At 41.1% G+C, this 24,705-nt stretch overlaps 11 protein-coding genes across 14 annotated transcripts; 6 read left to right on the forward strand and 5 right to left on the reverse strand.

Annotated features, from left to right (window-relative positions):
- Positions 1–95: 95 nt before the first annotated feature.
- LOC6561639 (A-kinase anchor protein 10, mitochondrial) lies at positions 96–3,178 on the forward strand. The gene is made up of 3 exons (XM_001988894.2): positions 96–255; positions 361–579; positions 930–3,178. The coding sequence occupies exons 1-3, from the start codon at positions 228–230 to the stop codon at positions 2,561–2,563; spliced, it is 1,881 nt and encodes a 626-aa protein (XP_001988930.1). The 5' UTR covers positions 96–227; the 3' UTR covers positions 2,564–3,178.
- Positions 3,179–3,355: 177 nt separating this feature from the next.
- LOC6561638 lies at positions 3,356–4,035 on the reverse strand. Its single transcript, XM_001988893.2, has 2 exons — positions 4,025–4,035; positions 3,356–3,948 (listed from the first exon to the last, which is right to left on the reverse strand). Exons 1-2 carry the CDS (start codon positions 4,033–4,035, stop codon positions 3,363–3,365), a joined length of 597 nt encoding a protein of 198 aa, XP_001988929.1. The 3' UTR covers positions 3,356–3,362.
- Positions 4,036–5,896: 1,861 nt separating this feature from the next.
- LOC6561637 (probable cytochrome P450 303a1) lies at positions 5,897–7,360 on the forward strand. The gene has a single exon (XM_032735855.1). The coding sequence runs from the start codon at positions 5,897–5,899 to the stop codon at positions 7,358–7,360; it is 1,464 nt and encodes a 487-aa protein (XP_032591746.1).
- A 777-nt stretch (positions 7,361–8,137) lies between these two features.
- On the reverse strand, positions 8,138–10,776 carry LOC6561636 (ubiA prenyltransferase domain-containing protein 1 homolog). The gene is made up of 2 exons (XM_001988891.3): positions 9,847–10,776; positions 8,138–9,738 (listed from the first exon to the last, which is right to left on the reverse strand). Exons 1-2 carry the CDS (start codon positions 10,333–10,335, stop codon positions 9,100–9,102), a joined length of 1,128 nt encoding a protein of 375 aa, XP_001988927.1. The 5' UTR covers positions 10,336–10,776; the 3' UTR covers positions 8,138–9,099.
- Positions 10,777–11,178: 402 nt separating this feature from the next.
- Positions 11,179–12,778, forward strand: LOC6562087 (zinc finger protein 235). The gene is made up of 2 exons (XM_001988890.2): positions 11,179–11,364; positions 11,426–12,778. The coding sequence occupies exons 1-2, from the start codon at positions 11,233–11,235 to the stop codon at positions 12,632–12,634; spliced, it is 1,341 nt and encodes a 446-aa protein (XP_001988926.2). The 5' UTR covers positions 11,179–11,232; the 3' UTR covers positions 12,635–12,778.
- Positions 12,779–12,827: 49 nt separating this feature from the next.
- LOC6562086 (glia maturation factor beta) lies at positions 12,828–14,286 on the reverse strand. The gene is made up of 3 exons (XM_001988889.3): positions 14,147–14,286; positions 13,862–13,955; positions 12,828–13,677 (listed from the first exon to the last, which is right to left on the reverse strand). Exons 1-3 carry the CDS (start codon positions 14,147–14,149, stop codon positions 13,358–13,360), a joined length of 417 nt encoding a protein of 138 aa, XP_001988925.1. The 5' UTR covers positions 14,150–14,286; the 3' UTR covers positions 12,828–13,357.
- A 295-nt stretch (positions 14,287–14,581) lies between these two features.
- LOC6562085 lies at positions 14,582–16,874 on the forward strand. Of its 2 annotated transcripts, XM_032736486.2 has the most exons (8): positions 14,582–14,798; positions 14,854–15,011; positions 15,070–15,320; positions 15,383–15,554; positions 15,608–15,971; positions 16,027–16,319; positions 16,381–16,515; positions 16,586–16,874. In XM_032736486.2, exons 1-8 carry the CDS (start codon positions 14,662–14,664, stop codon positions 16,696–16,698), a joined length of 1,623 nt encoding a protein of 540 aa, XP_032592377.1. In that variant the 5' UTR covers positions 14,582–14,661; the 3' UTR covers positions 16,699–16,874. The 2 variants fall into 2 exon arrangements, with proteins under 2 accessions (XP_032592377.1, XP_032592378.1); XM_032736487.1 differs by lacking the exons at positions 16,027–16,319; positions 16,381–16,515; positions 16,586–16,874 and having other exon boundaries at positions 14,671–14,798; positions 15,608–15,805; positions 15,864–15,970.
- Positions 16,875–16,932: 58 nt separating this feature from the next.
- Positions 16,933–18,112, reverse strand: LOC6562084 (transmembrane protein 147). Its single transcript, XM_001988887.2, has 4 exons — positions 17,936–18,112; positions 17,723–17,861; positions 17,547–17,655; positions 16,933–17,477 (listed from the first exon to the last, which is right to left on the reverse strand). Exons 1-4 carry the CDS (start codon positions 18,007–18,009, stop codon positions 17,116–17,118), a joined length of 684 nt encoding a protein of 227 aa, XP_001988923.1. The 5' UTR covers positions 18,010–18,112; the 3' UTR covers positions 16,933–17,115.
- A 296-nt stretch (positions 18,113–18,408) lies between these two features.
- On the forward strand, positions 18,409–20,828 carry LOC6562083 (syntaxin-5). Its single transcript, XM_001988886.3, has 2 exons — positions 18,409–19,511; positions 19,668–20,828. The coding sequence occupies exons 1-2, from the start codon at positions 18,800–18,802 to the stop codon at positions 20,423–20,425; spliced, it is 1,470 nt and encodes a 489-aa protein (XP_001988922.1). The 5' UTR covers positions 18,409–18,799; the 3' UTR covers positions 20,426–20,828.
- Positions 20,829–20,903: 75 nt separating this feature from the next.
- Positions 20,904–21,961, reverse strand: LOC6561877 (protein cornichon). Of its 3 annotated transcripts, none has more exons than XM_043214500.1 (5): positions 21,938–21,961; positions 21,678–21,860; positions 21,502–21,614; positions 21,284–21,427; positions 20,904–21,199 (listed from the first exon to the last, which is right to left on the reverse strand). In XM_043214500.1, the coding sequence occupies exons 2-5, from the start codon at positions 21,825–21,827 to the stop codon at positions 21,172–21,174; spliced, it is 435 nt and encodes a 144-aa protein (XP_043070435.1). In that variant the 5' UTR covers positions 21,828–21,860; positions 21,938–21,961; the 3' UTR covers positions 20,904–21,171. The 3 variants fall into 3 exon arrangements, with proteins under 3 accessions (XP_043070435.1, XP_032591936.1, XP_001988921.1); XM_032736045.1 differs by having other exon boundaries at positions 21,931–21,961; XM_001988885.2 differs by having other exon boundaries at positions 21,678–21,961.
- A 571-nt stretch (positions 21,962–22,532) lies between these two features.
- On the forward strand, positions 22,533–24,663 carry LOC6561876 (cell division cycle protein 20 homolog). The gene is made up of 3 exons (XM_043214437.1): positions 22,533–22,550; positions 22,604–23,289; positions 23,454–24,663. Exons 2-3 carry the CDS (start codon positions 22,623–22,625, stop codon positions 24,401–24,403), a joined length of 1,617 nt encoding a protein of 538 aa, XP_043070372.1. The 5' UTR covers positions 22,533–22,550; positions 22,604–22,622; the 3' UTR covers positions 24,404–24,663.
- The last annotated feature ends 42 nt before the right edge of the window (positions 24,664–24,705 follow it).

The raw sequence follows: 24,705 nt of genomic DNA on the forward strand, positions 1-24,705 counted from the left end.
ACAATTACTCGTTTGTGCACACTGTCATTATCGATTATTCTATCGGCCAGACAGAAAAATATCGATATATCTACAGCACAGCACTTGCAGCCCTGTTGTACATCCCTGCCTTCCGTAAGCATTTACCAAAATTTCTCAGGCTTTTTATTATTGTGCTATTTATGAATGCTAATTTGTGCTTAATTAATATACAATATTATTGCCAACTGAACAACTAGAATGTGAATATGCTAAAGTATATTAAAAGGCAGACGAGTAAGTTTTATAAAGCATACAGTTTTCGATGTGATAAATAATTGCTGTGTTATTGTGTTTTGTTTTGCTGTCAATTCCGCTTTTACGACGTACACAAAAAAACAGGCCGCCGACGCAGCTCTCACGACACGGATGCTAACAACGAAGATGATGATGTGGTCGATTGCGCGGCAGCGGCGCAAAAGCGTCACTCGCTGCGCTCAACAACAAGTTTCTGTGATGAAGTCTTCATGGAGGAGGAGGCGGAGGCGACATTGTCAGCAACTTCGGATGCAGTCAGTTTAGGCAACAACAGCTTGCTAAATGTGGGGCCAGCTGATGAAGGTAAATCTAACAATATTGCAAAATAATAGGTTCATAACAGTGTGTGTGTGTGTGTGTGTGAGTTTGATTGCTTGTTTATTTTGCAGTGGACATTTCCGGACAGTTGTGCTCCAGTTGAGAAAGCCCAACTGGCAGATACCCTGTAGCCAATTTCAAATTTGCTCACATTTTGCATATTCAAAACCATTGCTCCATTTTATGAAATTATTTTTCATTATTAAGTATGTGGTGTGTGTATTGTCCGCTCATCAGAAAGAATTCCAATTCGATTTAAACATGCTTTTCTAATATAAATAATTAAATTATTTGTACCCAACTTTAATATATCCTTTTATGAATGCTCCTTGCAGATATATTCAAATATAGCTCGCGTCTATCGATGACGCTAACGGCTATTGTCAGTGAGCCCGATTGCCTCAGCTACTTTGTACAATATTTGGAGGCGCAGCAGGCGCTACCGCTAATCAAATTCTATCTGGACATAGAGAACTTTAAGCGCGCAGCATTAAATCAACTCCAACAGCAGAAGCAGCAACAGCGACCAAATGATTTAGCAACAGAAGCAGAAGCAGCTGCAGTCGATGCACAGCAGCAGGAGGAGGAGGAGGCGCCTGCTGTGAACGGAGCAGATGAGGAGAACGATGTACCTGAACTGAAAACTCTGTGTGACTTGTCAATGCGCAAGCCACTCACCGATGATGAAAAGAGTCGCATCTATGCGGAGACCAGCAAACAGATGAACAATAAACCAGCAACAACGACGACGATGACGTGTCGCCACAAAGTTACTACAACAACGGGACAGCAGTCGATAAGTGCGGCGAGCATCAACGATGCGATTGCCATTTATCAAAAGTATTTAATTGTGAATGCGCCTCTGATGGTGGACCTGCCCATTGTCATCCTGGCGCACATTTCACTGCTTCTGTGCGGCAAGGGCAGCGATAAACCGATACCAGCCAGTTGTTTTGATGAGGCGCGAGACTATGTGCTGCAACAGCTCGAGCAGGATCATTTGCAGTGCTTCCGGCAGAGCAGCTACTATTGCAAATACTGTGTGGAACTAATCGAGGGCAATGCCGCATCTCTGAATATCTACGATGTGCTGTACGATGAGCTGGCACTGTTTTATCTAACCGAATATCTGGAACAGCAGCAGGAGCGTGAATGCCTCGAGTTCTGGATAACGGCCATAAATTTTCGCAAGAGCTACGATGATCAGCGTGTTGCTCAGTCAGATGCGATGATCATCTATGATCGTTACTTTTCTCTACAGTCCGAGTGTCGTTTGTGGATGTCACAGAAGCTTCGGCTGCGCGTCGAGCAGGCTATTTGTGCGCCCGGCCAGCTGGCGCAAGCCTTCGATTTGGCACTGCTAGTCACTGCCAAATATCTGGAGCAGAAGTACTTTGCCGCCTTTCTCAAATCCCACATATTCGACAAGTATGTCAATGAGCTTAAGTTGAAGACGTGCCCCGGTCAAGCGTCGGATGATGCCACGAATTCCTTTAGTCTGCCGCACAAGCTAAGCCTGCGTGGAGCACCAAAGCTGAGCGCACAACAGCAACGGCGGCATCGCAAAACCATGTCCATGTCGGACTGCACGCCTATATCACAGCACAATACACTGCTCGCTGGTCAGGAGACGACACACAAACCAATGCTAAAGTCGACGACAACAACAACGGGGGCTAATATGAACATCGATGCCAGGCAGCTTACAAACCCCCAACTGCTGTGGCAACGTCCAGTGAGTGCTTTAAAATTTGGACATGTGAATTCACTGGGTCGCTATGAGCGGGACTTTGAGGCTGTCGATGCTGTCGCGACGCATAAGGCACCAGCCTGGTCGCTGAGCGTTAAGAATGCTATGAGGAAGTTGGTCAATCTGCCGGAGGATAATGTGCAGGAGGAGATTGCCTGGCAGGTGGCCGAAATGATTGTCAAGGATGTCACAAGCGTTACGCTCCACGGCAAACATTAATTGTAATGCAATATTTATTTAGTTTATACAACCACAAAACATATTATTTATGATTTGGCGCTCAAATTTTTGATGAATCTCGCGTCTCAAGAATTGCACAAATTCGAAACGAAAGCTCTCTCCTATAGCAGTGCTCTCTCTTTGATGCTCTCTCTCTATCTCTTTTTACACTACTAAACAAATAACAGTCTTACGTTTGAAGAAGCTACTTAATTTGTATAACTAAGTTTAACTTTAACTTGTAAAGCTTGTAAAGCTTATTAAAATTCAAGTTATTCTTGTTCGCCTGCTCATTTGTTATGTAAAGCACACACACACCACACAAAGCTAACGCAAGTTTCCTTGATTTTGTACCTATTATACATATATACAAAATGCACTTATCTCGGATATTAGAAAGAAAGCTTCTTCCGCAGGCTAACTATAATTTAACACTATTTGAATTTGAAAATTCATTCCGCTATATATATACTTATCTTTTATTTTATATAGAATATGTATACCTATGCATATACATACATATTTTTGCATACTGAAAAACTATATAACAAGATAATTGTTACAAATACACTTTTTACTATAACAATGGATACAAATATATCTTGTAAAAAATAATCCAGTGTATTTAATGGCAAACAATTATTGTTATTTTTTAGATATATCTTTTTATTCAAGTTCCTCGCACAACAAGTAAGGTAAACATTAGTTAATAACTTTAAATAATATTGTAAGCATAAAAATGTATTAGAGGTATTATATAGCCGCCTCTTAAAGCTCCCAATAATTGGCAACTGTTTGACTATGCATCGTCTTCGGGCACGCTGCCCGTTTCGCTAAACCAGCGCAGGATACGCATCATCGTCTTGGCTGAGTACAAACAGAATGGATACTCATTGTAGCAACGCTCACTGCTGCCACGTAACGCCAGTCCACGACTGAAGGCGCGTCCAATTTTAACTGGCGCCATTTCAACAGTGGATTCGAGGTAATTCATCAGCAGCTCCGCCTCCGCGGAATGCGACTCAGCGCCGGACATGAGCTGACAGATCAGCGATTGCAGGCACTCGAAAGGATCGCGGGATAGAATGCGTTTCCAATCAATGGACATCGACGGATTCACTGCAGCATCGCCGCCATCTCTCGTCCCCGGTCTGCCATGCACCCAGTCCAACTCACGACTCAACGTGGAGCGTTTGCCACGTTGCAAATTCAATGCGTTGCTGGCCTGCCCAATCAGAGCAGGTATTCGCTGCAGATTCAGTACGGTGCCAACTTGTCCCGCCAGGTTCGTCACCTGTTGTATGGGCCTAATGCGATTCCAGTCCTGGGCCAATAGATGCATCATGTACATGGCGCCTAAGCCCATAACTGCCAAAATCATAACACTGCAAACAAACCGAATATTTAACACATTTTGCTGGGAAGGATGAACTGAAAAAAACATTTGAAATTCTCACTTACCGAAATCCCATTGCTTTTGCGTCCGTTTGGCTCCGTTGCCAGCACTTCAATGAGCAGCCTTTCATCGCAATTTCGCCAATTTTTTTTCAAAAAGGCTAACAAGCTGCCATTTCGATTTTTTCAAATTGTATTTTTTCGTGGCCACCTCAAAACAGGCAATTCACCACCATTTCCCGCAGTTGGGATTCATGACATAATCGGCAACCAAATGAAATTTGGCCTCCAAACGGGTTCGTGTGGTTTTTTCTTTGTTGCATTCAACAAGTTTTTCCTTGCACTGTTTTAGGCCATGTTTTGTTTATAATTTAACCGCGTGTTTTCATTGTTGCGCCACTTTCAATGTTGCGGTCACATAAATTGAACTTTGTGAAAAGCGGCAATGACAATGGTCAGTGGGTCAGAAACACTGGCGCCACATTAACGTTAAACTGATTGACTGAAGCATCCGTCATCATTTTGGAAAAATTACAAATTTTTCCAACGTTTTTTTCGGCTAGTGTATGCGGATTGATATGCGCCAGCAGGAGAAAATCGTAACAGATCATAAAAAAAGCAATAGGGAAATATGAAAGGGGAATGAGTAGAGAGACAGTTTGCACGACTGTATGTTATTCTATAATCTTGTAGAAAATATATAATTAAAAAAAAAGTAGATTATAAAACATATTTTATGGTCGTATTAAAATAGGTATATCGGTTAAATAATTGGCAACCGTTTAGGGATATCGAAAAAGCTAAGATTTAGTTTTGATTATCAACATTAAGTTAACAACCTATTTTATAAGTTTATTAGTTATAAATTAGGGTGAAAACCAATACAATTTTAGAAAAGAAATTTTAATTCGAGCTACAATTAAAATTTCGACAAGAACAAAAATATGAATGCAGTTCTTAGATTAATTTTTTAACATTTGAAAGTGTATATTTTTTGCATTACTTATGATAAGATGGAGTTGTTAATTCATTTCAAAATCGAAATCAGGGTCACTCTAAAATAAAAGCTGGTCGTAGATCAGCTCTCAAAGTATAACATAGACAACAGGCTGCCTGCCAGGTTTCCTCTGGCGCAAGACATGCTGGAACCAGTTTGAACGAAAGCTTTTCCGAAGGCGCCTATAAATAGAGATTGCGCCAAGGCGAAGGCTGTTTAGTCGGAAAAGTGTTTGTCAATAGTGCAACAGATAACTGCAACAATAACTGCTGCAACCACAGGCGCTGTGTTTGCAACTTCGGATTACGCAACACGCTCGTGCAGCAGCTTCACAGCAAGTGAAAGCAACAAGTGACAACATCGGGTGTTGCATCACTATTTGCTAATCTGTACAGCATCCACAAATCAAAGCATCACCTAATATGTTTTATGCTGTGATCTTCTTTGCAACAATTGTGCTGCTTTTCCTTATTAGCGGTGTGAGGAAGCCTGATAAATTTCCACCCGGTAGGTGCAAAGCTAGGAAAATATGAAAAATCCTATTTCCAAACGGAAGTGTTATTATAATTTAGAGGACAAGTCATATTTGCAAAGATATGGCTTCTGAAAATTGATTTTTAGGAATACAATTAAAACATGAAATTTGTTTGAAAATCGTGTTTCTCAATTGCTATTATTGTCATATTAATTTAGATCGAAATCGTAATGCTTTTCAAAATCAGTGCAGTTTCGATAAAGTTATGATAGTGGAAAATCTTAAACTGAATTTAAAATACAAAAAGAGAATGAGATGAGAGTTTGATCGACTGCATTTTGTTCGGTAATCTTTTAGAAAATATTAAAAAAAAAAAGATTGCTTATAAAAATCATTTTATGACCAACCCAAGTCGACTTTTTCGAATATCTAATTTTCGAATATCATTTAAAATTTGTTTTCAAAGATGCATTTTGTACCAATTGAATCAATCTATCATTCTAACCACAATCCAGGTCCACGCTGGTTTCCGATTGTTGGCAGTGCTCTGCAGATATCTCAACTGCGTGTGCGGCTTGGAATGTTCTGCAAGGTGATCGATGAGCTGGCCCGGCGATATGTCAATCCATATGGTTACTATGGCCTGAAAATTGGTAAGGATAAGGTTGTGATTGCGTATACGAACGATGCCATTAGTGAGATGATGACCAACGAGGATATTGATGGTCGTCCCGATGGCATCTTCTATCGCCTGCGCACTTTTAACGCCCGCCTGGGCGTCCTGCTGACCGATGGTGAAATGTGGGTGGAGCAGCGTCGCTTCATCTTGCGGCATCTCAAGAATTTTGGATTCGCACGCAGCGGCATGATGGCCATTGTCCACAATGAGGCCAGTTGTCTGCTGCAGAATTTGCGCTCGTGTGTAAAGGCATCGGGCGGCAAGCAGGCGCGGATCGAGATGCATGATCTGACCAGTGTGTATGTGCTGAATACTCTGTGGTGCATGCTCAGCGGACGACGCTATGAGCCAGGCTCACCGGAAATAACCGAATTGCTGGAAACGTTCTTCGAGCTGTTCAAGAATATTGACATGATGGGTGCCCTGTTCAGTCATTTTCCACTATTGCGCTTCATTGCGCCCGACTATTCCGGGTACAATGGCTTTGTGGACAGCCATCGAGCTTTGTATGAATTTATGGGCAAGGAGATTGAGCTGCATCGCTGCACGTATCGCAATTATGATGAGCCACGCGATTTAATGGATAGCTATTTGCGTGCCCAGGAGAGCAGCGACAGTTCCATGTTCAGTGATGCTAGCCTTTTGGCCATATGCCTGGACATGTTCCTCGCTGGCTCGGAGACGACGAACAAGAGTCTGGGCTTCTGTTTCATGCATCTGGTTAGGCAGCCAGAGATGCAGGAGCGTGCCTATGCTGAAATCAAGGAGGCGGTCGGATTGGAGCGCATACCCGAATGGTCGGATCGGGCCAAGATGCCCTACTGCGAGGCCATCACCTTGGAGGCGGTGCGCATGTTTATGATGCACACCTGCGGTATTCCACATCGTGCCGTTTGCGATACACGTCTATCTGGCTATGAGATACCCAAGGACACAATGGTGATTGCCTGCTTCCGTGGCATGCTCATCAACGCCGTCGACTTTCCGGACCCAGAAATATTTGATCCGACACGCTATCTGATCGACGGGCAAATCAAATTGCCAGAGTCGTTCAATCCGTTTGGCTTTGGGCGGCATCGTTGCATGGGCGATTTGCTGGCACGTCAGAATCTGTTTATGTTGACCACAACGCTGCTGCAGCACTTCAGGCTGGTGGCCATTCCTGGCCAGATGCCCGAGGAGGTACCACTCGAGGGTGCTACGGCGGCGGTGAAGCCATACGATGCCATGCTAGTGGCAAGATTGTCCTAAAAAAAGAAAAGTGGCTACTAATTGAGAAATAAATACTGCCACACAATTCATAAACTCTACGTTTTGAAAATTCAAAATGTTCCAGTTTATGTAACTTTTATAAATTCTACAATCTTACTGCATGACTTGTTCTAAAACAGAATATAGTAGGTTAAGCCTTACTGCTCAAGTTTTTTAATGCAAAGTAAAGCAGACAGTCTCAGCAGTTCATGAATACTGCTCAATTTAAAGCTATCCCCAAAAAAAAAAAAGCATGGATTAAATATTATCGAAATATCCGCTAATCCCATTTTGTTTAATTATGCAATATAAATTGAACACGATTTGCAGTTACATTTCTAATTATGTTTTTAATTTCTCATATAACTATAATTATTATTGTTCATTGTTGTTGGTTTTCTTTTTGTTTTGTTTTGTTTTGTTTTGTTTTTTAAGTAGTCTACAAAGTTGTCATTCAGTTAATTGTTTTGATTCACATTGACAATTCCATTTCAATTCTTTTCAACTTGTCCTTTCGATATTTCGTATGTTTTTCAGCAAACAACAAAAGCATTTCAATTGTGCATTACAAATTACGAAAATTAAATTTAAGCACTAAAGTTACGATACAAACACGAATACAAATATAAATATATGAAGAACGATTTATCAGCTTAGCGTACAAATATATTGCCACAAAATGAATTTCAAAAATGTACTAATTTTATGAATTTGTATTCAACAATTCAATTTCATTTCTATTTGTTCTATACACACACAATAGGCATTTTTTTCGTATTTTTTTTTTTTTTTTTTTTCTGTTATTGTTATTTAAAGCTATTTGTTTATATGCATAGGTTTTGTGATTTATGCTTGGAAAACAACGGTTACTCACAGCAAATCTTTCGATCTGCCATTTGTTCTAGTACATCTATACCATATTGTAAGTATGTGTGTACATATAATATATTTTTAATTTTTCTCATTTTTATTTTCTTAAAAATTGTGTATGTGTTGATATTCTCACTCTTGAGCCTGCTGCTAGACACTGGGCTTACATGATCTAATTATGTGTGTATGCATGTATAATTACATGTATTGTATATATGATGATGTATACGTATATAATGTGTATTTATATATAGATTATGTATATGTGTATGTTGGGTGTAAGAGTAAAAACGCTAACTATTGTTACACCAAAAGCAAAGCCAGCATTGTCGATTCATAACTTATTTTGCATGTTTCTCAAGCAATTTTCTATAAAGTAACATTAACGTTTTCACATACATCTGTCGTATGTATGTATATCTAAGCCATTAGATGATTTCAATATTGTTGCACACGCCGACGCTATAACGATCTTGGTCCATGATTCCAACGAGTGAGAGGAAGAGTACCTATTTATATATATAAAAACTATAGGTATCGATTGAGTTCGTAGTTCAGGTGAAATAAATAAAGTGACTCTAGCCAAAGCTGTGGGCCTAAGGGGAGAGGGGAGGCGATATGTTCAGTTCTATGATAAGAGTTAAGTGTTAAGAGACTAGGAGACTAGCAAAGCGTTCCAAAAATTTATGCAACAGCAATTTTGAGACAATAGTACAATACAATATTCGTAACTACATTTCACTAAAATCAACAAATAAAAAAATACTACAAAAAAATAGAAAAACTAATGAAATTCCCAATAACGTTGCAGCCGTTCAGGAAGTGTCGTTGCCATATCTCCTATAAAATATATATATATATATATATATCTAGTGTTTGCGCCAAACGAAAGTTGGGAGCTGCTGTGCACAGCAGCAGGCCACAATGTAGAGTATTCCAAAGAAGAAATTCAGTTTGGCCGTCTGCTTGGGCACTGCATGCATTGTCTGCTCGTTGCGGAAACGTTTCTCGATTTGAAATGCCTGCGGCAATGTAATTAACGGCAGCAGAAACCACAGCGAATACTTCAGTCCAAAGATGAAAAACAGTGAGTAGGGTGTGAAGAGCATCATGGCATATAGCACATGGGAGGCAGTGCGTCCAATTAGTATGGCCAGTGTTACGATGCCAGCCTTGCCATCGCTTTCCGCATCGCGCGTATTATTGCTATGCAGTATGGCCTCCGTATTGAGGGCCAGCGGTATGGCATATCCTATCGTTGTCCAATCCACGTGACCTGTTTGCGCCATGAACGCAAATAGCACCGACATTGGTCCAAACAATATCAAGATGACCAGATCACCCAGCGCAATGTATTTGAAACCAATTCCGCCCGTATATAGGAAGCTCGATGATAGGCCACCAAAGTAAATAAGCGCCAAATGTTCCATTTTAGCGGGGCTAAGCACGGCGAGCAGCACAAAGCCACCGCATCCAGCCAGGTAAAGGATAGCACCCAGCGAAACCACCTAAAAAAAAAATATGGACAACAATTAAATGAAAAACGCTTAAAACCAATAACACAATTATTAATTATTATTATTTTTATTATAAAATGCGCATATGAGTTGACTTACCTCATCCTTGGTGAGTATGTGATCGACCAGAGTGCGATCGTCAGCCTTTTGTTTGTCGATGCCTTTGATGAAATCGAAATAAGTATTGACCACATTGCCGGCACAATGCACGGTGACCACGGTGAATGCGGTGAGGAAGAAGGTGACCATGGAGAAGTCCGCCGACCACTGAGAGCGGTAGGCCAACGCCGAACCGAGCAGCGTTGGCATCAAACTGGCGGACAGGGACCAAGGACGCAAGGCCAACAGATAGGTTTTCAGTTTCATAAAAGTGCCGGAGCTATTCGTGTTGTTGCCAACAATTAATGATGTTGCTGCTGCTGCTTTGCCGTTCGACTGCGACGTTGACGTCGTCGGCGACGACTCGTGACCGCTGCCGCCATTAACTAAACGCTGACGGAGCAGCTGGCCTGCTGACGTCGTTACCGTTGCCGTTGAGGTTGCTCCTGCTTCCTGCTGTTGTTCGCATTCGCTTCGACTTGTTGCCATTGTACGCGCTTTTGTAAAACTGCCACTTGGAATCTTTGCATTCGCTGGAATTAGTTTTCTTCTGTTATTCTGTTTCGGTTTGACCCCGAATAATTTCGCTGGCTCTCGTATTGTTTACAATAGCATAAATATTCCGGCCGTGTATTTTCAAATATTCTCCCTCTAATTTTGTATACACAGCATCTTGTTTGTGTGTATGGTATGTATGTGTGTGTGTGGGGAGGAGGCGTGCGACGGGGGGTTGGTGGCGGTGTTGGCTGTTGCAGCGCACCAACAACACAAATTTCACCAAACAGCCTGCGTGCTCCAAATCCAAAATTGCTCGCTACACTCTCGCCACGCTGCCCTAATTTCGCCTCCAGCTGCGCAACGCCAAACAAGTTGCATGTATGCAAAGCTTGCAATGCTCACGTTAACTGATACGATAAATATATACAATTCAATTTCACTTGTTCTTTTTATTTATTTTGCAAGCAGCAATAGCAGATTGCTGGCTGAGAGAAGAGAGAGCCTAATCAAACAAACCAACTGTCACGTCAGCGCCGCACAATACGGTCATACTAGACAAGTTAGTGTGTGGTTAGTGTTAGATGTTTTGCAACACTAACAATGCACAGTATACAGCTCAAGAATTCTGACTGAAAGTTGGCTTGATGGTTTTTATATGCTCAATCACATTTTTAAATAGTATGTCAATTTTGTCTCGCCCACGCATTATTTCCATAAGAAATTTAATTCTTATTTTTGCCCCTATTTTTTCTCTTTTGAACCCTCAAAAATGTTTGTTTACATTTTACATATCAGCGTACTAGCCTTACACTCAACACTGAGCATTGAACAGCTGACGGACGGCTTCAAATGTTTACCTACAAATAAAGGAAGTAATCATAAAAAAATATGGATTTTAACGTTCATAAAATATGTCGGGTGTGTCTAGAGGAAGGCGCGCCAAGTCCACTTACTTCTATTTATAGCACAGACTTTGCCATGATGCCCTCGCAAATGTTAATGATGTGCTCAAAGATACGAGTAAGTTTACTGAACTATTTGGCACATCATTGTTGTAAGTAAAGATTAAAAACTCTTACAGGTTTATAAGACAGACGGATTGCCCGCTGGCATTTGCAATAACTGCCTCTATCGCCTGGGCGTCGCCTATCACTTTCAGCAGGAGTGCGAAAATAGCGATATGCGTCTGCGTCAATATTTAGGACTGCACGAGTCCTGGAGACATGATGCAGCCACAAATACCGATTTCGTGACCAACGAAATCAAACCAATGCCCGCCAATATACAACTCAACACCAGCGATGAGGAGGAGGGCCAAATGGAGGGAGGCAAGCGCAGTAAACGACGTTCACGTTATCAGCGCAAACCGCCAGAAAGCCACAAGAAACGCGGACCGAAACCGGTGCCAAAGTTGCCACACACATGCTATGTGGCCACGTGCCACAAGAGCTTCAAGTGTGCCGCACAACTGACACAGCATATACGCACGCATACCGGCGAGAAGCCATACGCCTGCAGCTATTGTGCCCAGCGCTTTGCGCAGAAATACAATCTCAAAGTGCACGAAAGGACGCACACGGGCAACAAGCCATTTCAGTGCGAGATCTGCTCAAAGCAGTTTTCAGCACTGGGTAACTTTCAAGCGCACCAGAAAATACACAGCGGCGTACGCGATCAAATCTGTTCCCTATGCCAGAAGGCCTTCTACACGGCGGGGGATCTATCCAAGCACATGAGCACCCACACGCGCATTAAAAATCATCATTGCGATGTTTGTGGCAAGCCCTTCAGTCGACGTCGCGATATGCGCACTCACAAGCTCAAGCTGCACCCCCTCGAGTCGAGTACAGACCATGATATTGTTGATGATGACGATGATGAGCCCATCGATACCGATCCAGTGGGCCTGGACACACTGGAGCAGCATTCACATTTCAAGTGTCCCGACTGTGATAAGGCCTATGACTCCGCGGATAGCTTAAGCCTGCATTTCCGCACCCATGCTGCGAATAATAATCTGTTGAATTTGCCACTGCCACCGCCGGCACCGCCACCCATGTCACATCACTACCATCATCATCATCCGGGCGCGGCACCACCATCAACAGCTGCCATGCATCATCACGATGCGTTGCAGCTGCATCATTTGGCGCCACCAAATGCTGCCACACAAATGGGAATGGCAGCCATGGCACATATGTTGGCTCCACCACCACCGCCACCCCCTACACCCAGTGACGGCCGCTACACCATGTTGCACCACACGGCGGCGCAACGGTTACACTACTAGAAATTAAACCCAACTAATGGATAACAATATAACCAGCTAGGAATTAAAGTATGAAAAGATATTTATGTGTTTCTCTCCGTGCTGCTGGAAATGAATAACTTTTTCCAATTTCAAAGTCATCTCTGCTAATAAATATGAATAAAGATAGATAGATAGTTAAAATATTTATTGTTTTTGCTTTATAATATGAACACTTTTTTATTGAAGCATCACATATGCCTATATGCATAGTATATAAAATGGAATTGTTTTTTTCTTTTTGTTTGTCATGTTTGCTTTGTATTCGTTTTGTACAATAAATATATATATTTGTATGAATATAAATTTGGCAAGCACAGCTTCTATAAGATCATGGCTAATGTCAATTGATATTTCATTATTTCAATACTCACACTTAAATGCACAAACTAAAATCACTTAAAAGTCATTACATATACATTATTTAAATGTAATCATATTGATAATTATGTATGTATCTCAATGCTATGTATACGATTGTAGTGTAAATTGAAAAAATTGTCATTATTATATATATAAATATATATATATATTGGTTTGTTTGGTATTGGTATGTATCGTTATCGTTGGTATTTGCTTCGGCTCCACTCAAAATATTTGCATCCATACAACATATATATGTGGCATGCATATGTAATTAGAAAAACTACTCGTAAAATATTGCTTTATAAAACGGCTGGAGTAGTAGTAAGCAGGAACTACTAACTACTTGAGCTTGGCCCTCAGCCACTCCTCGGTCAATTCATCGAGTTCGCGTATCTCGTAGACCCGAGTCAGATCCACCTCGCGTTGCAGAGCGCTCTTCGTGCAGGCGTACATCATTTGCAGCTCTATTTGACTGTCGCGCGGTGTATAGAATATGAAGCACATCGGATACGAGACACGCTGATCGTCGTGCACCATTTTGTATGTGTAGATCACATAGCGGGGCTGGTGGCCGGGCAGTGAGTCTTGCAGCTCATCGACAGATATATCATCAATAAATTCATCGAGCACAACGGATTGCTTCTCCCGGTCGATTTTCACTTCACAAAGAAAGAAAAACAATCAATCAATTAACTCAATTCGCTTTGGTCACGAATGCCTTGGGCAATATTTGACTAGAGATGAGCAAAAAGCAGACATGCGTCCATCTCTAGCTATGACTACAATGTTTGCCATAGCATTGCGGAAATAATAAGAACAAATGTATTAAAATTTATTTCTTACATATCAGAGCCGAGTTGTTTTTGCTCTTGCGAAAGCGAAACTTTTTCAGTTCCTCAAGCACCTCATTGCTAATGTCACATATTTGGTTATCACCCTGCAATGCATTGAAAGTAATTAGTAAATGTATTATAAATACACCGCCCTTATCGCAATCAAAAACAATCAAGCATACACAACAAACACTCACAAACACACGCACACACACCTCCCAACACGTCGGCTTCCACACAGATAGCTATTAGCATTAGTCATTGCATTACTTTTATGTAAATGGTTAAAGCTTACCATTTAGATGGAGCCGCACTTGGCACTTGACTTTGAGATGGAATTGCTGGAGTTGGAATTATAAGGCTGCGGAAAATATACAAAAAAAAACACTGGCGCAGTCCACCTTCTTTTTGAGTCAAAACTAACAGCTACATATGCAGCTGTGGGCACCCAAAAACCTTAACATTTTCTCAACTGTTATTAACAGCTAATTGAAAATTTCGGCCTTTTTCAACTTTCAACAACAATAAGAATACAAAATGTCAGAAATCTGAACATCAATTAAAAATAAGAAATATGGAGCTTAGAATACATGCTGAGCAATATCAGGAATGTTGAATTATGTCTTTCGCTTAAACACTAATATGCACTTGAGAATAAGTATTACTGAAGACAGCAATTTAAATTTGGCGGCTTCATATCTTTCATTCGATTATTATTTCTTAGTGCTGTGTTATGCGCAATTTTCGCCGCCAAAAACCATAAAGGATGCGTTGAGTTTACCGTTTTTTTTTTCTACAAATTAGTTAGATATGGCGCTTAAGCAGGTGCTAACTGCACCTGCGTTGGAGCCTTGCTGGATTGCAGGCGAAAAAAAATATTCATCAATGCATTCTGCAAAAGTATTTTCTCGCCATGAAATTAATGCTATCGACATTGTCGCCAGCAGGTAAATGTTCATTTCAACTGCTTAACTACTTGCTCACATGCGTGATAATTTCTAGCGAACGAATTCAGAAGATTATTGACTCCAATCAGGACAAGAGAGAATCAAATAATGCGCTACAAACCCGAAGCCGTAGTCTGGTTACATTCAGGGATCTCACACGTCTCACATTCGGTGCTACCTACATATTGGGGCAACAGGTGGACACCCTACTTGGTAAGCTCGTCTTTTTTATTTTATCATAATTTAATTATAGTATTATTATGTTGAACAGATGAAACCAAACATTTGCTGGATCAAATAATGGGCAACGAGTTTCAAGTGCCTGTTGGGGCTCGGCCCCAGATGGCTTACGGTTGCCGCAAACGCAAACAAATCATCTCCCTATGCGTCTCGAAGCGTGCTCGAATCGAGGGCCCAAAGTTTTTGGATAAGCAAAATATTCAATATTATAGACACATGTTAGCCGAATGTCATCTGTGGAATGCGGAAAGTAATGCTCCACAAATTGACGAGATATACCAAGTACATACATATATAATATATACAACAAAAAAATAATAATTTTAATCTGTATATGTGTACAGTCTCCAACGATTCAAATGCCACGCACCTGTTTATCGGATCATAAAATCAGCATCACCCATGAACTGACTTTAACCGAGATGGATCAGGATTTAATGTTAAGTGATGGTTTTGGCGAATCTAATCAAACGGATCTCATAGCTCTTGAAGAGTTTCTACAACCTAGAAATTCTTGTAAGTCAACGGTTTGTAATCTCTTTTTATTATTTACTCTGACCTATTTACAGTGAAGTGCAGCTCAGCCGATCATTCACTAACTGGTTTGTGTTACAAAATGCCCAGACTAGATGGTAATGAATTGGATGTTTATCAGCCAAACAACGGTGCCCAAGCAGTCGATCATCGTCAAGAGATTGAGGATGTGGCACTGTTGCCGTTACTTCCACTTCCCATAGTTGTACAGTCACGAAAAAGGAAACGCAATTGTAAACTACAAATAGATAAATGCATTAAACTATCTTATAAAGCGCTCATGTGCCACAGATCAGCATACTTTAAGACCCACGAGGCCGCAAGAGCAGCAAAACCTGATCTAAATATGCACAAGCATTATATAAATGCTAAAGCCATGTTGAGCAGTTTTAGGCAAGAGTGCGTATCTAAAATTGTATTTTGACTAATTTCTTTGCAATATTGTTGTTGTTAGTAAACTATTTCCAGATCGACTAAAAGAGCGCCCCAAGCGCTCCAGCGAAGAAGTCGAGCTAATCTGCGAAAATACAATAAGGACAATATTTGGTGCAGATTATGATGATGCGCTGGGAAAAGAGATATTGGCCCCAAGACAATCACAAGCTCCCGTAAACGACGTTCCGGAAATGCCAACTACAGAGTCTGCTGAGCTGCCGAATTCACAACCAAGCATTAACACTGGCAATAACAATAATAATAATAATAATGCATACGAGCATTCCAAAAGTTATAAGAACAACAATATTGGTAGGAAAATATGGAGTTAGCAAAATGTAAATGTAATTAACATTAATTATTTAAAACACAGATTCGCACAGCATTATGATGGATTTGCTGAACATATTGCGCAACAATCCCGACAAAAAGTCCATAGATGCCAACTCGTATGTGAAATCTTTTCCAGACCGCATAACTGCAGCCTTGACTTTTAGCCATTTGTTGTGTAAGTACATTTTGTACTTACTTATAAATAACAGTTTATCTTATCAAACTTAAACAACATTACTCGACAGGCCTAAAGCGCGACGGATTTATAGAGCTGTCTAAAAAACCAGGAACTCTTGAAATTGATGCCATTACTTTGGGCGCCGAGTCCAACAAGCTCATCGAAGATATTTTAAAATAGTTTTTGTATTTCGTTATACCCTTATAGAGTGTACTAGAAATGTTGTTATTTTTTTTGTTCATTTGTTATTTATGCAGAGTTGATTAAGATTTCGAATTATCTAAGGAGCAAATTAAGAATCGTATTTGAATTATTTTTTTTTGGTTTGTTAAAATAACTTGTTATTAATGTGGAGCTTAAAAACATATTCGAAATATTTGGAATTTGTCGAGTTAGCGAATTAACACAGATGTGTTTTGTTTTCCTCTTTTTATATTTTGTATAAAAACTCGTACTTTGCTATCGTTATTATCATAAACTATAATTCATTAACATCTTTTGTAATTCTCTACACTGTTCATTGTTATCATTTGTTTTAAACAACTGTACTTAATCCCACGACAACCGAAATATTTATGAAATAAAAATATGTTCAAATTAAATGCCAATCTGTTGGGCAAGGCCAGCATAAATGTGTAGAGAGCAGAAGCCGATGACTGCAGCAACTAGTGCCTTAATCGCAATCGCTGACCAAGCGCCAATGCTGAGGATATGCAGCATACCCTCCAACCAGACGCCCTTGAAGACGGTGACTGCCAGCAATATAGAAACAAGTGGTTTCAGCGCCTTATTTAGATCATGTCGCGTGAACAGCCAAATGAGCGTCGCAGTGGTCAGGTGCTGGACAAGCAGAACGTTTGACTCCAGACATTTTTGTATGTAGATCCAGCTAAATTCAGTGCCACGGGCGCCCACCCACAGCATAATGCCACGTGAGAGGATTACCTCGGCGGTGGCCCCTGAAATCCAAGTTTACAAATAAAAAATAAAGTAATTTTCTTAGTGATTGCTTGTGTTTCAGCACTTACAGCCAAGTCCAGCTGTGATTAGTTTTGAATGACCCTTGCCAGGTATGCGGCTTAGAATCAGGGCGAATCCAAGCAGATCGGCCACATCTACACTACAACGTAGAATCTCCTGTGTTTCAGAGAAAATATGCCTTCAATTTTAAATCGACAAATTGGAAAATTTTTGATCCACTTACCGTAAAGAAGTTAAATTCTCCGCTGTTGGAGGAGGTGTCCGAATAGAAGAATGTGGCTAAAACGAGCATTTTACAGAGCTGTGTAAATATGTAAATGCAACCCGCTTGCACACACTTCCAGAATGCACCATATTCAGATCTGAAATGGAGGGAACAAATCATTATTGATTAATACGATTTATTGTGTGGCCTAGATTATGATTGTTGACTTACAGGCCCGAGTATTTGTATGTGAAGTAATATGGCATCAGCAGCGCAACACAGTTTCCAAAATGGTAAAGCGTCATCTTCTTTTATAATCAGCGACTTTTTCCAATTAATTAACTTGAAACATCAATTTATTGTACAATTGGCACACGAGACGTCAATGTAAAAAAAACACTACATAGAGGAAGAACGGTGAGAGAAATAGCAGCTGTCATTTGTTGCCGGTGGCGCTGTCCACTTGCGTCTACTGGTATTTAAATACCAATATTAAGCTGATATACTAATAGATTCAAATTTAATACGACAAATATCACAATTTGCCTTTAATTAAGCATGATTTATAATAGTTTTTTTTTTTCCTTATTAAGCATAGCTATGCTATAAAGGTTCCAATTTATAATGTATTTGTTTGATTTTTATATAAAGAAACAAGTTTTCCGCACTAAATATTGCTGTTAAAATTGCATGTATTTTAAGTTAAGTTAGCAGCGCGGAGCGCCAGCAACACGTCATCTGTCATCTGGGACAGAGCTTGGCTGTGTGTGTATGGTTTTTTTTGGGCAAAATATCCAGCATCTAATAATTAATTCGTCAAAGTCCACTGAAAATGTGCGAGTGATGTTAATAAAAATACTAAATACAGAGCAAATACCAAATTAAGCTATCAGCAAAAGAGGTTATAAGTGTAACGCCTTCCGATTGCAATAAAAGTTTCAAAAGTCCAACAACAAAAACAACAACAATAGTAAAAGCAAAGCGTAGTGTATGACGAATAAAAAAGAAACAACGTCAACAACAATTAATAAAAAAAGAATTAACAACAGGAAACGCAGGTAATCAAGGCAGCGAAGCAAATTGACTTGAAATGAGATGCAAACTCGACGACGCCATCAACAAACGGACCAGCAGGAATACAGCAGCAATTACAGTGTCCCAAACACGTCATTGCAGCAAAACCAGCAGCAACACCAGGAACAGCAGCATTCACTAATCCAACTGGGACAGCAGCAACAACAACAACCAGTGTTATACGTCACACAGCAGCCAGTGTTGGAGGCTGCCATTAATATTGGCGAACCGCAGTCGATTTCCGGAGACGTTGACGCTGACGATAAATACGATAAAGCAGCCCGCCAGTGGAATCTATTCAGCGGTATCTCGTCCCGCTCTGGCCAGGCGTTGCGAACGTTCATCCAACAGCCACTGTGCGCTGCTGCGGCTGTCGTTACAGGCAATCATTCCACCCAAGGGTACAACAAAGTTGACAACAACAACAGCAGCAGCAGCAACTACTACGAGAAGAACGTCTACAGTTTTGGTGGAGCGCAGCCGGAACGTGGAAACTTTGATTTGGAACAGGAGGAACAACCGGAGGTATTCATAATGGCCGCCCGAGATCGTACGGGCGAATTTGCGAATGCGATACGTTCGCTACAATCACGTAACATCACACGGGCCGTCAACATACGGGATCCGCGCAAGGCCAAACAGGTCCAGAGCTATTCCGAGTTCATGATGGTCGCCCGTTTCATTGGCAAGAACATTGCCAGCACATACGCCAAACTGGAGAAGCTGACCATGTGTAAGTCACTATCGAAATAGACGTGGACGTGACACAAAAAAAAATGAGAACTCTCAAATTACAAACGTAATTTACAATGCCCATCTCTAGGACTGACTTTAGTTATAGTTTTTTGCCATGCCAGATTTGCGCTCACACTTTTCCCCAAATTTTTAGTGGCCAAAAAGAAGAGTCTATTTGACGATAGACCGCAGGAAATTCAGGAGTTGACGTACATCATCAAAGGCGATTTGAATGCGCTAAATCAACAGATCGCCAAGCTGCAAGACATCTCCAAGGATCAGCGACGGACCACAAATGGCAAGCATCTGGTCTCACATTCCTCGAACATGGTGCTCGCCCTGCAATCCAAACTGGCCAGCATGAGTACAGACTTCAAGCAGATACTTGAGGTGCGCACCGAAAATCTCAAGCACCAGAAGACGCGACGCGACCATTTTAGCCAAGGACCCGGTCCGCTGGCTGCTCACACCGTTTCACCATCGACTGCTAAGCAGGGCTCGCTGCTGCTCAGCGAGGAGAATCAGGCGGTGAGCATAGATATGATGGGTGGCAGCGATACGACGCCGCTGCTCGGTCCACCGGCGCGACTGCAGCAACAGCAGCAGCAGCTGGCCATCTACGATGAGTCCGACACGTATGTGCAACAGCGTGCCGAGACAATGCAGAACATTGAATCGACCATTGTGGAGTTGGGCGGCATCTTTCAGCAACTCGCGCACATGGTTAAGGAGCAGGAGGAGATTGTAGAACGCATCGATACGAATGTGGCGGACGCTGAATTGAATATTGAGGCGGCACATGGCGAGATTCTTAAATATTTTCAATCCGTTTCCAAAAATCGCTGGCTCATGATTAAGATATTCGGTGTTTTGATATTTTTCTTCCTATTCTTTGTTGTTTTTATGTCATAATTAATGCTAAATATCCCCATACCAAACACCCCAAAAATCCCCAAACTCCCGCAATTCTAAATTATTGTGAATACATGGCATACACATATACATCTATATATATATATTTTTATGAAAATTGGAGTTTGAAATGTACTATAGCAAAGATTGAATGCAAAATCGAGTTTTCGACTAACGATTGTAAAATAAAATTATCAAGATATGTACACAAAATGTAGGTTGAACTGTTGAAATTTGTATATATCCATATCAGTGTTGGCTCTGATAAGAATGTGCTCTAATCTTTACGACGTCAAGTGCTCAGATCCGTAGTGCTGCCCCAAAGATATAACATTCTCAAGCGTCAGTCGAAGAGGCCGCTGTCCTTCAAGCTATGTGGAAAATAAATCCATTATCAAGCATATTATTTCTAGTTTTACTTTATTTGTTTCAGGGTTTGACTACCAAAATGCAAATAATAATTATAATAATAAAAACCGTTACAAATCTCCAACAATACAGACAAAATATATATAATAGAGGATTGCCTTAGATATCTTTGTTATGAATCGCATTTATGAATTACAAACTTCCGAAAACTTTACACATGAAAATATTGTTCGCTTCGACACGGAGTTGAGTGTGTGTGTGTGGTGTGTGTGGCGCATACAAGATGACAATTTGTTTAATGTTTGTAAATGTTGTACATAGTGGATGCGCTGTAGGTGCCAACAACAATGAGATCCCCAGGCAGTTGCTCTCCACCTCTATGTCGAGATGAGCGAATAAACCATGCTAAAATTAGCCAGAATTATGAACAAAAAAACATAACGTTAGACAAAAGAGTACAACAAATATGTTCTATTAGCGCATTATTACCCGTATATATAGCAGAAGAAGCAAATTAAGTAGACGGCCAATTTAATCCAACCCTCACGCATATGAAGCGCTAACGTGTCCGTCTTCAGCACTGTAGTTGGGTCATACAAGCCCGGACCCGACATCACTGGACGATTCTTGTAGCTGCAAACAATTAAGGGAATCAGAGAAAAATGTACATAAGACATAATCGCATTGAGAATCAATGGACGACTTACCGCCATATATGATAGGCAATGAGGGGCATGTTGAGGCACAGAGAATACCATTCGCCGCAGCACAGGAATAATAAATTTATAAAAATGTGCAACAAATATTCGGGTAAAACGAGCTACAAGAAATTGGGGCATCGATTAGTCATTATTAGTCATTGATATTAGTTAAATTCACTTACCGGGTTGAGACTGTTGCATTGATCAATTGGATTTTTATAATCTGTTTTTAGCTCATCGAACGCAATGACTTGAAATATTGCGAAAAATATTAAAAATGCATCGCCGATAAGCGCCACAATGTACGTGAATGCGGTGAAGTTAAAGGCCATTGTAGCGGGCGTTATTCAAATACTGTTGGCTGGCTTTAAATGTTTTGGAAATTAATATCCAAATTCTTCGTTTATTTTTTGTACAATTGTTATAAATACGCACTACGTACCCTGCTACATGTGTGTGTGAATCATGTATGACAGCTGTGGCTGTAGCTGCCGCCTGCCTGTTAACTTAACATTTCGAATATATGTTATTAACAGCTTGCTTAAATTCTGCACAGGTCAAAATGCCGCTAAACGTTCTAGAGAAACTCGAATTTTTAAAATGTAATTTGCTTGGAACTATATTCAAAAGTTGTTATAACCAAAACTAGTTTTGGCAGAAATTGTGTTTCATTTATTTATCTAATAGAAGCATAATAGAAGGGTGTGAAGTTTGAAATTATTAGAGCAGCTGTGTTCCAGGGCTACAAAAATAATATGTTTTGATGTGATCGAATATTGAATTTCGATAATACTATCAAACGGAGTGAATTAAAATTTAACACAATTGTTGTATTGTATGTTTATTGATTTACTTATTGGATAATAATGTTGTGTTTGTGCTTGTGTTTTTCGATTAATGAGAACTACATTTCTTTGTAGCTATATTGTTAACTCGTTGGGACATCCTGTGCGTACTGTGCAGCCCTGGTAGCATTTGCCGCGAGATTTTTCATACTTATGCGTTTCCAAACCGCCATTGCGATTTTCACGCCAAAGAAGAAACACAAAATTTAAGTAAACTATCCATAAAATCTCTTTCAACAATTGAGTGACATATTTAATATTAGTATTATTGGTGTGTGAGAGATGTCTCAATTTAATTTTGTAAGCGATCTACAAAATGCCCTAATCCTGGACGGCGAGACGCGTGGTCCTGCGCCCCGCTGGAAGAAGAAGCTGGAGGCATCGCTCAATGGCACCGCGAACACTACTCGATCAGTGCTCTCCGTGTCGTACAACACCAGCTTCTCGGGCGTTCAGGCGTCAACCAAAACGCCAGGCAAAAGCACCGAAGCGGCCAAGGGCAAAAAGTCGACAACAACTCCAACAAAGACTCCGGGCGGCGGTGATCGTTTTATACCAAATCGTGCAGCTACTAATTTTGAGCTGGCACACTTCCATTTCGCCCAGGGCAACAAGGAGACAGGCGATAAATCAGATGAGGAGAACGACGATCAGCAGCCCACAAGCAGCAGCAACACTAATAACAACAACAACGAGAATAATGTCAAGGCATCGGCCCATAAGAGCGAACGTAAGAAACTCATCGCCGAAGTCGCCCAGCTTGGCGAAAATAATGGTGGACGCATTCTGTGCTATCAGAATAAGGCGCCCGCTGCACCCGAATCTCATACAAATCCCTTAAAGGTTGTCTACTCAATCAAGACGCCCATTTCGACAAAGAGCGGTTCACGTTACATTCCGACCACATCCGAACGCATACTCGATGCTCCAGATTTTATTAATGACTACTGTAAGTCATGTACAGAAATTAAATTAAGTTTCTATGTCAAATGTAACAGGCAGAAGCCCATGTAGCACATATAGTCTTCTTTCCGTCACAGTTATCAACTTGAAATTGTATTTTATAATTCGTTTTTAACTTGATTTTTGGCTAATTGTTTCTTACCCAACTAGATCTGAATCTGATGGACTGGAGCGCGGATAATATTGTGGCTGTTGCTTTGGGGAATTGCGTTTATCTGTGGAATGCGGCCAGCGGCAACATTGAACAGCTGAAGGAGTACGAGGAGGGTGACTATGCATGCTCTCTCTCCTGGATACAAGAGGGACAGATCCTGGCCATTGGCAACAGCACTGGCGCCGTCGAGCTGTGGGACTGCTCAAAGGTGAAGCGTCTTCGTGTCATGGATGGACACAGTGCTCGTGTTGGCTCTTTGGCCTGGAACTCGTATCTGGTGTCGTCGGGGAGCCGTGACGGCACCATTATACATCACGATGTACGATCGCGTGAACACAAGATATCTTCACTCACAGGCCACGCTCAAGAGGTGTGCGGCCTAAAGTGGTCCACCGATTTCAAGTACTTGGCCAGCGGTGGCAATGATAATCTGGTTAACGTGTGGTCGCTGGCCAGCAGTGGCGTCGGCACTGCTACAGAGCCACTGCACAAATTCAACGAGCATCAAGCGGCGGTGCGCGCCTTGGCCTGGTGCCCGTGGCAAGCCAACACCTTGGCCTCCGGCGGCGGCACCGCAGATCGTTGCATTAAATTCTGGAATGTGTGCAACGGTTCGCTAATCAAATCGGTCGACTCCAAGTCGCAGGTGTGCGCCTTACTCTTCTCACGCCACTACAAGGAACTGATATCGGCGCATGGATTTGCCAATAATCAGCTAACCATTTGGAAGTACCCCACGATGGTGAAACAGGCCGATCTGATCGGACACACATCGCGTGTCCTGCAAATGGCAATTTCGCCCGATGGCAGCACAGTGATCAGTGCCGGCGCCGACGAAACGCTGCGACTATGGAACTGCTTTACGCCCGATCCCCTAGCATCCAAAAAGGTGGCCACCGCTACTAGCAATGCCAAGAAGAGCGTGTTTCGCCAGAGCATACGCTAGATGATGCTAGATGCCTGAAATTATGACTGCAACTCTCTCATGTAACTCGGACTGTTTTTTAATTAAATGAAAAATTATGTGTTAGTCTTAAGTACAATTTTGTAGTGGCCAGTTGAGGTTTGTCTTTTAATAACTTGATGTATTTCGATTTTAAGTTTTGTGCATTCAATATGTATTATGTATTTCATAGGTTTATGATATGATATGTACGTGGTGTGTATAAATAAAATGCTTGCCATACTGCAACCTTATACGCTTTATTCCGTTCGAATACCTTTTCATTTTTTTTTTAGTTTTTTTTT

The sequence above is a fragment of the Drosophila grimshawi genome, unplaced genomic scaffold, assembly GCF_018153295.1.
Source record: "Drosophila grimshawi isolate 15287-2541.00 unplaced genomic scaffold, ASM1815329v1 contig_1377, whole genome shotgun sequence".
In the NCBI taxonomy this organism is placed as follows: Eukaryota; Metazoa; Arthropoda; class Insecta; order Diptera; family Drosophilidae; genus Drosophila; species Drosophila grimshawi.

Coding starts and splice junctions, on each gene's coding strand:
- LOC6561639 (XM_001988894.2), top strand. CDS start 228: ATGCTAAAGTATATTAAAAGGCAGACGA. Junction 256..360: donor GTATATTAAAAGGCAGACGA/GTAAGTTTTATA, acceptor ACAAAAAAACAG/GCCGCCGACGCAGCTCTCAC. Junction 580..929: donor TGTGGGGCCAGCTGATGAAG/GTAAATCTAACA, acceptor TGCTCCTTGCAG/ATATATTCAAATATAGCTCG.
- LOC6561637 (XM_032735855.1), top strand. CDS start 5,897: ATGCATTTTGTACCAATTGAATCAATCTATCATTCTAACCACAATCCA.
- LOC6561636 (XM_001988891.3), bottom strand. CDS start 10,335: ATGGCAACAAGTCGAAGCGAATGCGAACAACAGCAGGAAGCAGGAGCA. Junction 9,739..9,846: donor ACATACTCACCAAGGATGAG/GTAAGTCAACTC, acceptor TTTTTTTTTTAG/GTGGTTTCGCTGGGTGCTAT.
- LOC6562087 (XM_001988890.2), top strand. CDS start 11,233: ATGGATTTTAACGTTCATAAAATATGTCGGGTGTGTCTAGAGGAAGGC. Junction 11,365..11,425: donor TGATGTGCTCAAAGATACGA/GTAAGTTTACTG, acceptor AAACTCTTACAG/GTTTATAAGACAGACGGATT.
- LOC6562086 (XM_001988889.3), bottom strand. Junction 13,678..13,861: donor AAACAACTCGGCTCTGATAT/GTAAGAAATAAA, acceptor TTCTTTGTGAAG/TGAAAATCGACCGGGAGAAG.
- LOC6562085 (XM_032736486.2), top strand. CDS start 14,662: ATGGCGCTTAAGCAGGTGCTAACTGCACCTGCGTTGGAGCCTTGCTGG. Junction 14,799..14,853: donor ATCGACATTGTCGCCAGCAG/GTAAATGTTCAT, acceptor GATAATTTCTAG/CGAACGAATTCAGAAGATTA. Junction 15,555..15,607: donor TCTACAACCTAGAAATTCTT/GTAAGTCAACGG, acceptor ACCTATTTACAG/TGAAGTGCAGCTCAGCCGAT.
- LOC6562084 (XM_001988887.2), bottom strand. CDS start 18,009: ATGACGCTTTACCATTTTGGAAACTGTGTTGCGCTGCTGATGCCATAT. Junction 17,656..17,722: donor GAGAATTTAACTTCTTTACG/GTAAGTGGATCA, acceptor TCTGAAACACAG/GAGATTCTACGTTGTAGTGT. Junction 17,478..17,546: donor AATCACAGCTGGACTTGGCT/GTAAGTGCTGAA, acceptor CTTGGATTTCAG/GGGCCACCGCCGAGGTAATC.
- LOC6562083 (XM_001988886.3), top strand. CDS start 18,800: ATGCAAACTCGACGACGCCATCAACAAACGGACCAGCAGGAATACAGC. Junction 19,512..19,667: donor ACTGGAGAAGCTGACCATGT/GTAAGTCACTAT, acceptor CCAAATTTTTAG/TGGCCAAAAAGAAGAGTCTA.
- LOC6561877 (XM_043214500.1), bottom strand. CDS start 21,827: ATGGCCTTTAACTTCACCGCATTCACGTACATTGTGGCGCTTATCGGC. Junction 21,428..21,501: donor ATTGCCTATCATATATGGCG/GTAAGTCGTCCA, acceptor AATTGTTTGCAG/CTACAAGAATCGTCCAGTGA. Junction 21,200..21,283: donor TTCTTCTGCTATATATACGG/GTAATAATGCGC, acceptor GGCTAATTTTAG/CATGGTTTATTCGCTCATCT.
- LOC6561876 (XM_043214437.1), top strand. CDS start 22,623: ATGTCTCAATTTAATTTTGTAAGCGATCTACAAAATGCCCTAATCCTG. Junction 23,290..23,453: donor AGATTTTATTAATGACTACT/GTAAGTCATGTA, acceptor TTACCCAACTAG/ATCTGAATCTGATGGACTGG.